General features: G+C 63.8%; 1 protein-coding gene across 2 annotated transcripts in view; it reads left to right on the top strand.

The window, feature by feature from the left end:
* Positions 1–569: 569 nt before the first annotated feature.
* The window catches only part of LOC135287923 (cyclic AMP-dependent transcription factor ATF-7), a 47488-nt gene continuing 34903 nt past the window's right edge, over positions 570–13154 (top strand). The window contains exons 1-2 of one of the 2 annotated variants that reach the window (XM_064401164.1): positions 570–674; positions 12660–12718. In XM_064401164.1, the coding sequence (XP_064257234.1) occupies positions 12671–12718 (48 nt within the window). In that variant the 5' untranslated portion in view covers positions 570–674; positions 12660–12670. Of the gene's footprint in view, positions 675–10075; positions 10191–12659; positions 12719–13154 lie in introns of those variants that run through there. The other variant, XM_064401165.1, reaches the window with a different exon arrangement.

Genomic DNA, 13154 nt, shown 5'->3' with positions numbered 1-13154 from the left:
ATCCCGGGGGTATCCCGGGGGTATCCCGGGCTGTCCCGGGGGTGTCCCGGGCTGTCCCGGGCTGTCCCGGGGGTATCCCGGGCTATCCCGGGCTGTCCCGGGGCTGTCCCGGGGGTGTCCCGGGGCTGTCCCGGGCTGTCCCGGGCTGTCCTGGCCGTATCCCGGGGGTATCCCGGGGGTATCCCGGGCTGTCCCGGGGGTGTCCCGGGCTGTCCCGGGCTGTCCCGGGGCTGTCCCGGGCTGTCCCGGGGGTATCCCGGGCTATCCCGGGCTGTCCCGGGGCTGTCCCGGGCTGTCCCGGGGGTGTCCCGGGCTGTCCCGGGCTGTCCCGGGCTATCCCGGGCTGTCCCGGGGGTATCCCGGGCTGTCCCAGGCTGTCCTGGCCGTATCCCGGGGCTGTCCCGGGCTGTCCCGGGCTGTCCCGGGCTGTCCCCTCTCCCCACGTGTCGCGGTCCCCGCGGGGCCTCCCGGGCGGGGCCTATCGCTGGCCCCGCCCACTGTATGCGGTGACCACGCCCCTTCACCGCCCAGGCCCCGCCCCCAGGGTGTCCCATTGGCCGCCGCGCCGTTACCTCCCCGCGGGTCTCGCGAGAGCCTGGCGCGCGGGGCCGGGGGGGCGGCGGGAGCCCCAGCGCGAGCGGCGCCAGCGCGAGGAGCCGGCCCGGCTCCCTCAGGTAACGGCGGCGCCGGCACGGCGGCAGCGGCGCGGCCCCGAGCGGCCCCGCGGCGGCGGCGGCGGCGGCGGCGGCGGGGCGGCTCCGGGGGCGGCGGGAGCCCCGGCCGGCCCCTCCCCCCACAACTCTCCCCGAGTTTTCGTGCGGCGGCGGCTCCGCCCGCCCCGCCCCCGCGATGAGGGACAGCGCGCCGCGGCCAATCGCATCGCGCGCCGCCCCTGAGCGGCGGGCGCGGCGGCCAATGGCGGGCGAGGGGGCGCCGCTGTGTGGCCAAGCCCCGCCCCCGGGGCGGGGCCGAGGAGCAGCGAGGGGCCCGGGCGGTGCCGGGGGGAGCCCGGAATGGGGCTGGGGGCACGAGAGAGCCCCGGAATGGGGCTGGGGGCACGAGAGAGCCCCGGGATGGGGCTGGGGGCACGAGAGAGCCCAGGAATGGGGCTGGGGGCTGTGAGGGGCACAGGGGAGCCCGGGATGGGGCTGGGGGCACGAGAGAGCCCCGGGATGGGGCTGGGGGCTGTGAGGGGCACAGGGGAGCCCGGGATGGGGCTGGGGGCACGAGAGAGCCCCGGAATGGGGCTGGGGGCCGTGAGGGGCTGAGGAGAGCCCCGGAATGGGGCTGGGGGCCGTGAGGGGCTGAGGAGAGCCCCGGAATGGGGCTGGGGGCTGTGAGGGGCACAGGGCACCCCCGGAATGGGGCTGGGGGCATAAGAGAGCCCCGGAATGGGGTTGGGGGATGTGAGGGGCTGAGAAGAACCCCAGAATGGGGCTGGGGGCTGTGTGAGGGGCACAGGGGAGCCCCAGAATGGGGGACCCCAAAGCTGGACTCTGCTCTGGAGTGGGGAAGGATCCGCACCCCTGGATGTGCTGGGGGTCCAGGGGGTGTGGGGGGCTGTCAGGGGGTGTGGGGGGCCGGGGATCGCTGCCTGCCCTGGCGCTGGGGCGGGAGCAGCAGGAGGGGCTCACGTGAGGAACTGGAGCTGGAGTTTGTTCTCCATCAGGGGAACTGAGGCTGGGGGCTCCCTGCACCTGCACCTGCCCTGGCACGGTGGGATCCCGGCCTGGGGAGGGCACAGAGTGCCTGGCTCAGTGTGAGCACGCACACACACACACACATACACACACACACACACACACACACACTGTTAGTGTGAGCACTCACACACACTGCTGGTGTGAGCACACACACTCCTGGCTCAGTGTGAGCACACACACAGCGCTTGTGCCTAGCTCAGTGTGAGCACACAAACTCCTGGCTCAGGTGTGAGCACACACACACACACACACTGTTGGTGTGAGCACTCACACACACACACACACACACACACTGTTAGTGTGAGCACACGCTGCTGTTCCTGCTCCGCTCTCCCCTCCTGCCCCTTTCCCTGCCGCCCTTCCCTCACTGCCGCGTCCCCTCCGAGGTGTCCCCGTGTCCCCGTCCGGCTCCCTGTGAGCGTTGTCCCTGTGGGAGTGGCACGGAGTGCAGCAATTCCCGTTTATCCCCAGGGCAGAGTGCTCCCCAGGAGCTGTCCCTACAACAGCTCTGGGCAGGGTCCAGCGGGGCTGGGGGCTTTCTGTGCTGGGGGTCTCTCGGCAGAGCCCGGGAGCAGCTGCAGAGGCCAGGCTGGGCAGAGGGGCTCAGAGCAGCAGGGTCCTCGGGGCAGGGCAGGGGCACAGCCCTGCCCCTGAGGGGGGATCAGGGGGTCCCAGCCCTGCTCCCTAAAGTGAGGGCTGGGGGTCCCATCCCTGCTCCCTGAGGGGGTTCCCATCCCTGCTCCCTGCTCATTTCAGCTCCTGGGCCCATCCCTGCTCCCTGAGGGGAGATCAGGGGGTCCCATCCCTGAGGGGGATCAGGGGGTCCCATCCCTGCTCCCTGAAGTGAGGGTTAGGGGTCCCACCCCTGCTCCCTGAGGGGGATCAGGAGGTCCCATCCCTGCTCCCTGAGGGGGATCAGGGGGTCCCATCCCTAAAGGGGGATCAGGGGGTCCCATCCCTGCTCCCTGAGGGGGATCAGGGGGTCCCATCCCTAAAGGGGGATCAGGGGGTCCCATCCCTGCTCCCTGAGGGGGATCAGGGGGTCCCATCCCTAAAGGGGGATCAGGGGGTCCCATCCCTGCTCCCTGAGGGGGATCAGGGGGTCCCATCCCTAAAGGGGGATCAGGGGGTCCCATCCCTGCTCCCTGAGGGGGATCAGGGGGTCCCATCCCTGCTCCCTGCTGGTTTCAGCTCCTGGCCCAGCCCTGCTCTGTCCCCGTCCCCGGAGGGCTCAGCCCCGCTCAGGAGAGGGTTTTGCTCCTGCTGCTGTGGGTTGCTCGGGGTTGCAGTGGGCAGGCGCTCTCCCACTGCCTGCTTTGGGAACCCCAGCCCAGCCCCGTTCCTGTGGAAAAGCTCCTGGGTTTGGGTGCCCTGCTGGTCTGAGCTGCGGGACACCGGGCACTTCCCCGGTGGGTTGTGTCCCCCAGGAATTTCAGCCTTTTCCCGGGGCTCATCCGTGTTTTCCTGCATGCCTGGGCTGTGCAGCAGAGCCCTGGGATCTCGGAGCAGGCTGCACACAAACTCTGGGAATGCCAAAGCTCCCTCTGCGATTCCTCTTTCTCTCTGCGCGGGGCCGGTCTCTGACGTGCGTTTCTGTTTTATTTCTGCTTTCTGGAGGTTCCTTGTTCCCAGGGCTCCCCCCGTTTCCCAGCAGCTCCCTTCAGCTGCAGGTGCTGGGTGCTCCCAGAGGCGCTGAGCCCACCTGGGCAGGTGCAGGAGCTCCTCTCGGGGCAGGTCTGGCGCTGCCGTGGCATCCCTGGAGGGACAAAGCCAAACCCAACTCCAGCTCCTGATTGGTGTCCTTATTCCCATTTCCTCCGAAATCCCCCTGAGCCGGGCCGGAGGGTACATTCCAGGGGGATCTGGGGTGGGAACCCCCCTGGCGCTGGGAAATGGGGAACTTGGAGAGAGGAAGCACCAGCGGGGGTGGGGGACGGCCAGGGCTGCGGGGTGGGGTCCAGCTGAGCTTGGTGCCCCCCCTGAGGAGGGGAATGCCCTGGGAGAGCAGCCCTGGGAGCTGCTGGCAGCGTCCCGGGAGGGGCTGGGAGGGCTGGGGCTGCTCTGGCCTGGGGCTGGAAGGGCTGGGGCTGCTCTGGGCTAGGGCTGGAAGGGCTGGGGCTGCTCTGGGCTGGAAGGGCTGGAAGGGCTGGGGCTGCTCTGGGCTGGAAGGGCTGGAAGGGCTGGGGCTGCTCTGGGCTGGAAGGGCTGGAAGGGCTGGAGCTGCTCTGGGCTGGGGCTGGAAGGGCTGGGGCTGCTCTGGGCTGGGGCTGCTCTGGGCTGGGGCTGCTCTGGGCTGGGGCTGGAAGGGCTGGGGCTGGAAGGGCTGGGGCTGCTCTGGCCTGGGGCTGCTCTGGCCTGGGGCTGCTCTGGCCTGGGGCTGCTCTGGCCTGGGGCTGCTCTGGGCTGGGGCTGGAAGGGCTGGGGCTGGAAGGGCTGGGGCTGGAAGGGCTGGGGCTGCTCTGGCCTGGGGTTGCTCTGGGCTGCTCGGGCTGCGGCTGCTGGGGCTCCCCGGGCCAGGCCCGTGCCCACAGCCTGGTTCTGTGTGTCAGGGAAGGAGCTCTGCCTTGCCTTTGGCTTTGGACCCGTTTTCTGCTGCGTCCCACGTGATGCTGCTGCGCCTCTGTTTGGATTTATTTATCCTCGGACTTTCTTGAGGCCTTCTTTTTCTTTCCCTTTTTTTTTTTTTTTCCTATTCCCATTCCTGGCACTGCGAATCAAGGCCAGATTCCCCAAACTGCTCTTCCTCCCTCGTTCAGCACCGAGCTGTGCTGCAGCCAGGGAGGAAGGGTTGGAGGTGGTGAGGAATTCCCAAGGGATGCTCTCCCCCTCCCTGGGCTTGTGCCTCACCTTTCCTTTGTTTTCCTTTTTTTTTGGCATCTCTCTGTCCCCAAAACCCACAGGACTCCTTTAGGGTGCTGGTGCTCCATCCCATAAAGCTTCACTTGGAGTTCTGGGAGCTCCTGAGGGGGAATGGGGGCTTTGCTGCCCACCAAGCACAGCTCAAGCCATGGCTGCAGACCCTTCTCAGACCCCTTTCTGCAGTCCCTTCTGCCTGGAGCATTTCTCTCTCCCCTCGGATTTTTAGGGCTCATGCATCAAACAGTGGCACCCTAAAAGCCTCTGAAAGCTGAATAAGGGAAGTGCCCAGGTGGGATGGGATAATTACAGGTGGGACAGAGTGTTTGTATGGCAGTGTGGGGCTCCCTGTGTGCCCTGGCTCTGTTATTTGGGTTCACGTGTGGGTTTTTATCGAGGTGCTCGGTCTCACCCCCGGCTCTCCCGCTCCTCGCAGCCCCGACTTTGCTCTTCCCTTCAAACCATCCACACACGTCGGCAGGGAAAATATGTTCCAGCTCAGCTCAGGGCTCTCATGCCTCGTTTGCAGCAGCTTTCATTGAAACAAGGGCTCTGAAGTGGTGAAATAATTTCAGGAAATGGGACTCCAGTTTCTGGGTCACTCAGGCATTTCCGAGGTAAAATACGGCGCTCTGCGAGGCCGCGGCGCTCTCGTGTAATTACCCGGGCCGGGTGAGGAGCAGTGGCTCTCCGAGGCCTTCCCTTCCTCCCGTAAAGCTGAATTATTTCCCTGCGCTGCCGTAGATCTCGGCAGTGCCGAGATGGATCGCCCTGGCGCCGAGGCCACCCCGGATCCTGCCCGGGAAATCGCTGCTCGGGGAGGAAAGATTTTCCTGCTCAATTTGGGCTTCGGGCTGAGCTTTGTGCCGGGGTCAGGCACAGGTCGTGCCCTGGGGACAGGCAGAGCTCTGGCTCTAACAGGGCTGGGAGCTCTGGAGGTGGCTCAGAGCTCCTGGGGGCTGCTCAGAGCTCCTGGGGGTGCTCAGAGCTCCTGGGGGCTGCTCAGAGCTCCTGGGGGCTGCTTGGAGCTCCTGGGGGCTGCTCAGAGCTCCTGGGGGTGCTCAGAGCTCCTGGGGGTGCTCAGAGCTCCTGGGGGCTGCTTGGAGCTCCCGGAGGTGGCTCAGAGCTCCTGGGGGCTGCTCAGAGCTCCTGGGGGTGCTCAGAGCTCCCAGAGGTGGCTCAGAGCTCCCAGAGGTGGCTCAGAGCTCCCGGAGGTGGCTCAGAGCTCCTGGGGGCTGCTCAGAGCTCCTGGGGGCTGCTCAGAGCTCCCGGAGGTGGCTCAGAGCTCCTGGGGGCTGCTCGGAGCTCCTGGGGGCTGCTTGGAGCTCCTGGGGGCTGCTCGGAGCTCCTGGGGGCTGCTCGGAGCTCCCAGAGGTTGCTCGGAGCTCCCAGAGGTGGCTCAGAACTCCCAGAGGTGCCTCGGAGCTCTGGAGGCAGCTCTGGGCTCCTGGAGGCTGCTGAGAGCTCTGGAGGTGGCTCAGATCTTTAGAAGCTGCCACGAGCTCCTGGAGGTGCCTCGGAGCTCCCAGAAGCTGCTCCAGCCTCAGGGACGTCCCTGCAGCTCCGGAGGTCCCAGGGCCACCAGGTGCCATCAAGCAGGGCCCAGACACTCCCGAATCTCTGTGCAGGGCTGCGGCCGAGGCCAGGGTCAGTGCTGGCTGTGCTTTGCGGGGACAGGACGGGGACAATGCCCTGTCCCCTTCCCCACAGCCCCACTGCGAGCTCACCTGAGGGCCAGGTGAGGGGCTCTGACGGGACCGGGCCACCCCAGGGCACTTCCCAGCAAGAAGTGAGGGTTTTTCACACTCCAGCACCCTGGGGCGATGAGGTTTTGGCTTTTTTGGGATCCTCTCAGAGCCCGAACACCCAGAAAGGCCCAGCCCGAGGGAGCTGCTGGGCCTTGGCTGAGGTTTCTCGTTAAACACCCTGTGGCTGGGGGGGATTTGTTTCCAGCGAATTCCCTGCCAATATTCCAGTTTATACAGTTGGGTTTGCTTTGCTTTGTCAAGCCCACGAAGCGTGAGGCTGTTGTGCCTCCGAAGCAGGTTTTATAGCCCGGGCTCTTGGCCTCCTTTCCCACACGACAATTTTAAGCTCTCGCAGCTTTTTGGTTACAAAGCAAACACTCTCCCTCCTTCCCTCACACCCCAAAATAACTTGAAAGTCGGAGTTTGGGCCCAAGAGCCGCCCTGGGGGGGCCTCTCCCTGCAAAACTGAAAGTCTTTTGCAATTTCCATGGGTGGATCCGGGCGAGGAGGGGCAGGGAGAGCTGTGGGCACCCCGAGGGGCAGGAGCAGCCCTGGGAGCAGCCCTGGCATGGTGTGTGGAGCTGGGGATCGCTCTGAGGGGCAGGAGCAGTCCTGACCCCGATGTGTGGAGCTCGGGATTGCTCTGAGGGGCAGGAGCAGCCCTGGCATGGTGTGTGTGGATGGCTCTGAGGGGCAGGAGCAGCCCTGGCATGGTGTGTGGAGCTGGGGATCGCTCTGAGGGGCAGGAGCAGCCCTAGGGGCAGCCCTGGCCCGGTGCCCACAGCTCCAGATCACCCCGAGGTCCCACAGCAGCGGGGATGAGGATGAGGATGAGGATGAGGTTGAGGATGAGGATGAGGATGAGGATGAGGATGAGGATGAGGATGAGGTTGAGGATGAGGATGAGGATGAGGATGAGGATGAGGATGAGGATGAGGATGAGGATGAGGATGAGGATGACGTGCCAACCTGGCTCCTCAAAGCAGGTGGGACCCCACTCCAGCTTTTCCCTTGGTGTTTTGAAGGAACAGCTCGAGTCTGTTGCTCCCTCCTGTGAGGGTGGGTCACGGTGCTCACTGGCACCCGGAGGGGACAGCGAGCCCTGGCCAGGCCAGGGCTGTGTCCCTGCCCTCCCCGGGTGGCCCTGCTGACCCCAGCCCGTCCCGAGGCTCGGGAAGCTCCGGGCTGGCCACCACTGCCCTCAGGAAAACCACGGGAGCCTTTCCTGGCCAGCCTCGAGCACTCGGCTTCCTTCCTCGAGCTTTCAGGGGAAACCTCCGAGGTTCTGGAGAGCCCGGGGGACAGTGCAGGGGCACAGCTTGGGGGGACAGTGCAGGGGCACAGCTTGGGGCACAGCTTGGGGGACAGTGCAGGGGCACAGCTTGGGGGGCACAGCCTGGGGGCACAGCCTGGGGGACAGCCTGGGGGGGCACAGCTTGGGGGACAGTGCAGGGGCACAGCTTGGGGGACAGTGCAGGGGCACAGCTTGGGGCACACAGCCTGGGGAACAGCTTGGGGGACAGTGCAGGGGCACAGCTTGGGGGACAGTGCAGGGGCACAGCTTGGGGGACAGTGCAGGGGCACAGCTTGGGGCACACAGCCTGGGGAACAGCTTGGGGGACAGTGCAGGGGCACAGCTTGGGGGCACAGCCCGGGGCACAGCCCGGGGGACAGTTTGGGACACAGCCCGGGGCACAGCCCTGTGCTTCCTTCTCCCGGGCTGGAAATGGCAGTCGGGGCTGCCTCCCGTCCCTGCCGCTCCCCCGGAGCGACTCGGGGCTGGCTCTGGGGTTTGTGTGTTCTCCTGGAAGCCAGAGGCTGCTCCAGCCCCGATCTGCAGCCATCCATAATAATCTCGTTTATTGTGGCTCTCCCCCTGCCCGTGCTGGGGCTGGGCCGGTGCCTGGAGCGCCGTTTGTGTTTGAATGGGTTTGTTTGTGCTCCTGGCACGGCTCCCGGGCTGGCAGAGCCGCCCGGAGGAGCGCCGGGCTGGCCAAGAGTTAACCCCACCGAGCCGGGCCGGGCCGGGCTGGCCAAGAGTTAACCCCACCGAGCCGGGCCGGGCTGGGCTGGGCAAGAGTTAACCCCACTGAGCCGGGCTGGGCTGGGCTGGGCTGGCCAAGAGTTAACCCCACAGAGCTGGACTGGCCAAGAGTTAACCCCACAGAGCTGGACTGGCCACTGCTGGGCTCAAAATTAACCCCACCGAGCCGGGCTGGCCACTGCTGGGCTCAGAATTAACCCACGGAGCTGGCCTGGCCTGGCCTGGCACTCGCTGGGCTCTGAGAATCAGCCCCATAATGGGGTTTTATCCCCAAACTGCCCCCAAAAGCACACAGCCTTCGTGTCAGCTCGTTCTGTCCCCCTCCATCATTGCTCTCCTGCTCTCCACACCAGCTCAGGGCACGGGCTCAGCCCAGGCAGGAGTCACTGAGGATGGGCTCAGGGAGCCTTGCCTGGCCCCTGCCCAGCCCCAGGGGTCTGAGGATGGGCTGAGGGAGCCTTGCCTGGCTCCTGCCCAGCCCCAGGGGTCTGAGGATGGGCTCAGGGAGCCTCGGGAGCCTTGCCAGCCCCAGGAGCTCCTGGCCGGAGCCTCAGTGGGCCCTGCCTGCCCCCTGCCCCCTGCCTGGGCCCAGCCTGCCCCTCTCCTGCAGCTCCTCCTGGCCCAGCCCGTGCCAGCAGCCTGCTTTTGTGCCTCTTCAGGCCCAGCCTATTTTTAGGAGGCGGCTCTCGCAGCCCTGCTGGTTTTGGTTCTTGGTTGGTGCAGCCCTCAGCTGTAATTTTGTGGTCGCATTAATGTGAGGTTTATCCTCATGGTTTACGGGCATAACCCAGAATTGTGGTGTGGTGGTAGGGGAGAGAGTGCTGGAAAAGGGATCCCTGCTGGAAAAGGGATCCCTGCTGGAGAGGGATCTGTCCTGGAGAGAGATCCCAGCCAGCACAGAACAGTGTCTGCAAACCCCTCAGTGTTTTTCAGGGCCTGCAGCATTCCCAGTGCATTCCCAGTGCATTCCCAGTGCAGTTCCAGTGCAATCCCATTGCAATCCCAGTGCAATCCCAGTGCAATCCCAGTGCAATCCCAGTGCATTCCCAGTGCAATCCCAGTACAATCCCAGTGCAATCCCAGTGCATTCCCAGTGCAATCCCAGTGCAATCCCAGTGCATTCCCAGTGCATTCCCAGTGCAATCCCAGTGCATTCCCAGTGCAGTTCCAGTACAATCCCAGTGCAATCCCAGTGCAATTCTGTTGCATTCCCGGTGCATTCCCAGTGCAATCCCAGTGCAATCCCAGTGCAATCCCAATGCAATCCCAGTGCATTCCCAGTGCAATCCCGGTGCAATCCCAGTGCAATCCCAGTGCAATCCCAGTGCATTCCCAGTGCAATCCCGGTGCAATCCCAGTGCAATCCCAGTGCATTCCCGGTGCATTCCCAGTGCAATCCCAGTGCAATCCCAGTGCAATCCCAGTGCAATCCCAGTGCATTCCCAGTGCAATCCCAGTGCAATCCCAGTGCAATCCCAGTGCATTCCCAGTGCAATCCCAGTGCATTCCCGGTGCATTCCCAGTGCAATCCCAGTGCAATCCCAGTGCAATCCCAGTGCAATCCCAGTGCAATCCCAGTGCATTCCCAGTGCAATCCCAGTGCAGTCCCAGTGCATTCCCAGTGCAATCCCAGTACAATCCCAGTACAATCCCAGTGCATTCCTGCCCACCCTGCAGTGCCCAGATGCAAGCTTGGGCACCAGCATTCCTGCAGCAGAGTCACGTGCCAGGACAACAATAGAACCTTATTTTTAGAGCATTTCCAGCTCTGTGCCCAGCATTCAGCAGGGCTGAGGTCCAGGGAGTTCCTTCCGTCTTCACGCTGAGGTTTAAGGAAAGGTGATTTTTTGTTGTTTTTGGTGTTTTCACGGGGTTTGAGGTGCTGCAGAAGCCCAGGCGGTCGGCACTGAGGGAGCAGCTGGCCACAGGGACGAGGGGCCAGGTTCTCCTGACTTCGGCAGGTCACGAGAGACTCAGGTTGCCAAATCCTGGCTCCCAGCCTCAGCTCCTGCCCTGGCACAGCTGGAGCAGCCCCGTGGGAGCGTCCCCCTCCCAGGACGTGCGAGGGCAGGCCGGGTGGGATGGCTGCGGTGGCAGAGCCAAGGCCAGCCCAGCTCTGGGTGTGACCCTGTGCCACCCACACGCCCGTCCTGTGGGGAGCAGAGCCACAGGGCTCTGGGCAGCCACTGCCAGCCAGCCCACTGATCCCAGCCTGGTTCGGGTGACAATCCCCCCGAGCTCCCCGGACCAGGCTGTGTGTGCCTTCCCCCTTCCCAGAGCACTCCAAAGCCATCCCAGCAGTGACATGTCACCCGGGGCTGCCAGAGAGGGACAGAGCGAGCTCCCAGCACCCAGTCTGCTCCTGCCTCGGCCTCTTCCCGGGGACAGGATTTATGGGGGAATTTATCCCAGCTAAACGTGACATAAATCTGAGCACATGTGTGCGTGCAGCCCGGGGAGGCTGCTCCTGCTCTGGGAACGGGGGGATCAGCTGGATCCTGCTTTGGGAATGGGGAGATCCTTCAGGATCAGCTGGATCCTGCTCTGGGAACGGGGGGATCCTCCAGGATCAGTTGGATCCTGCTCTGGGAATGGGGAGATCCTTCAGGATCAGCTGGATCCTGCTCTGGGAACGGGGGAATCCTCCAGGATCAGCTGGATCCTTCCTTGAGAATGGGGGGATCAACTGGATCCTGCTTTGGGAACGGGAGGGATCACCTGGATCCTGCTATGGGAATGGGGGGATCAGCTGGATCCTGCCTTGGGAATGGGAGGATCCGCTGGATCCTGCCTTGGGAATGGGGGCATCCTCCAGGATCAGCTGGATCCTGCTCTGGGAAGGGTTGGATCCTGCTCTGGGAACAGGAGGATCCTCCTGGGGCAGCCAGGAGCAGCTGGACCCATCCCGAGTTCCAGTGTCACCTCAAGGCCTTTTGGATTTGTCCTTGAGCTGCTGCTGTCCCCTGCTCTGCCCCCCCCCGTGTCACTTTTGGGATTTCTGGGGCCGATCCTGATGTTTGGGTGCCTTTGTTCCCCCTGGGCCGGGCAGGGCTTTGGCTGCCAGCCCGTGCCACTGGTGACAGGGACATTTATCCCCATCCCCGTGGGTGACAGGGACATTTATCCCCATCCCTGTCGGTGACAGGGACATTTATCCCCATTCCTGTGTGCACAGCCCCCGGAGTCTGGCTCCATAAATCCAGCCCCACGTCCAGCCCAGCTCTGCCTCCTGCCCTGTGGGAGCACAGCTCCTCTCTCCTCAGCCTGTGGGCCTCGCTGCCTGCCTGGGGGCAGGAATTCCCCTCCTGCAGCAGAAAATCGCCCGTTTTGTTCATTTTCAGCAGCTCATTGATTCCTTCCCGGGGAGCAGAAGCTCCTGCCGCTCTCCCTGCCGCATTCTTGGAGCTCTTTCTCACACAGCTCCTAAAAATACCAGGCACAGCCCTGGGGGCTGCGAGTGCACCCCCTGCTCCCCCAGCCCACCCTCGTGGCATTCCAGCCCAGCCCAGGGGGTCTGGGAGCCCCCCGGAGCAGCCCCCCGAGGAGCCAGCGTTTGCTTTATCCCAGCTTGGTGAAATCCTGCTGGAAAAACATCAGTGCGTGGAGGAGGGAACCGCTGTTTCGCGAGTTTGAGACTGGGGGGAGGGTTTTACTTTATTTACTCTTATTTTTTATTAATGAGAACAGCTTCACTTGTAGCATAATAGGAGTGAGTGTTTTGTTATCCTTGGCTGTAATCCGTGATAAACTGCCCCTGCCATCAGCCTTGTAGTTTACCCACTGGGGAGCCCGATTATTGCCTTGTAAAACGGAGCACCACTCCTATAATCCCTTAATTAATTAAATGACAAATTTTAGTTCTCTCCCATTGAAAATATAACCGGTGCAGAGAGAGGCCGTGGATTTATTTGATGGCTGCTCGCTCGCACTCTGTTTTCTGTGGATTGCCACTGTCCCTGCTGATTTGTTTGTGTGTGGGGGGATTCCAGGGCTGGCTCTGAGGGTCCCCGGGGGTCCCGGGATGTTCCCTGACCCCATAAACACCCAGAGGGGCCGTGCTGGGGGGGCTGTGCCCTGTCCCCACCTCAGGAGGTGACAGAGCTGCAGGACACCTCTGGGTGATGCTGGAGCCCAGGGAAGCTCCCACACCTTTCCAGGTTCCCTTCCAGCTGGAAGAACCCACCCAGTGCCTCCCAAATCCCAAACCCGGGCCGGGATAATTCCATCCCGGCGGAGGGGCGGCTCGCGCGGGTGCTTGGGGGGATTTTTGGGGCTGTTTAAGGATTTCTCTCCCTGCTCTCTCGCCAGGCTGCTGCAGGATGGGTGACGACAGGCCCTTCGTGTGCGGCGCCCCGGGCTGCGGACAGGTACTGCCTGCTGGGCTGGGTGGGCTTCGGCTGCTCTGGCTTTGGGGTCAGGGTCTGGTGGGATTTTGGCTGCTCTGGCTTTGGGGTCAGGGTCTGATGGGATTTTGGCTGCTCTGGCTTTGGGGTTTGGCTGCTCTGGCTTCAGGGTCAGGGTTTGGTTTAACGGGATTTTGGCTGCTTTGGCTTTGGGGTTTAATGGGATTTTGACTGCTTGGACTTTGGGGTTTTGACTGCTTTGGGGTCAGGGTCTGATGGGGTTTTGGCTGCTCTGGCTTTGGGGTTTAATGGGATTTTGCTCTAACGGGACTGGGGCTGGTTCCCGTGCCATGGCCTCCCCTGGGCCGTGCCCCCGGTCCGGATAAACCCAAGGAGGCTCCGAGTTCCTCCTCTGGAGCAGCTGGGAATGTGACAGGTGACGGGAGATGGTCCCCAAAAT

Source organism: Passer domesticus, chromosome 31 (genome assembly GCF_036417665.1).
Source record: "Passer domesticus isolate bPasDom1 chromosome 31, bPasDom1.hap1, whole genome shotgun sequence".
Lineage (NCBI taxonomy): Eukaryota > Metazoa > Chordata > Aves > Passeriformes > Passeridae > Passer > Passer domesticus.
This window is presented reverse-complemented; position numbering and strand designations above follow the sequence as displayed.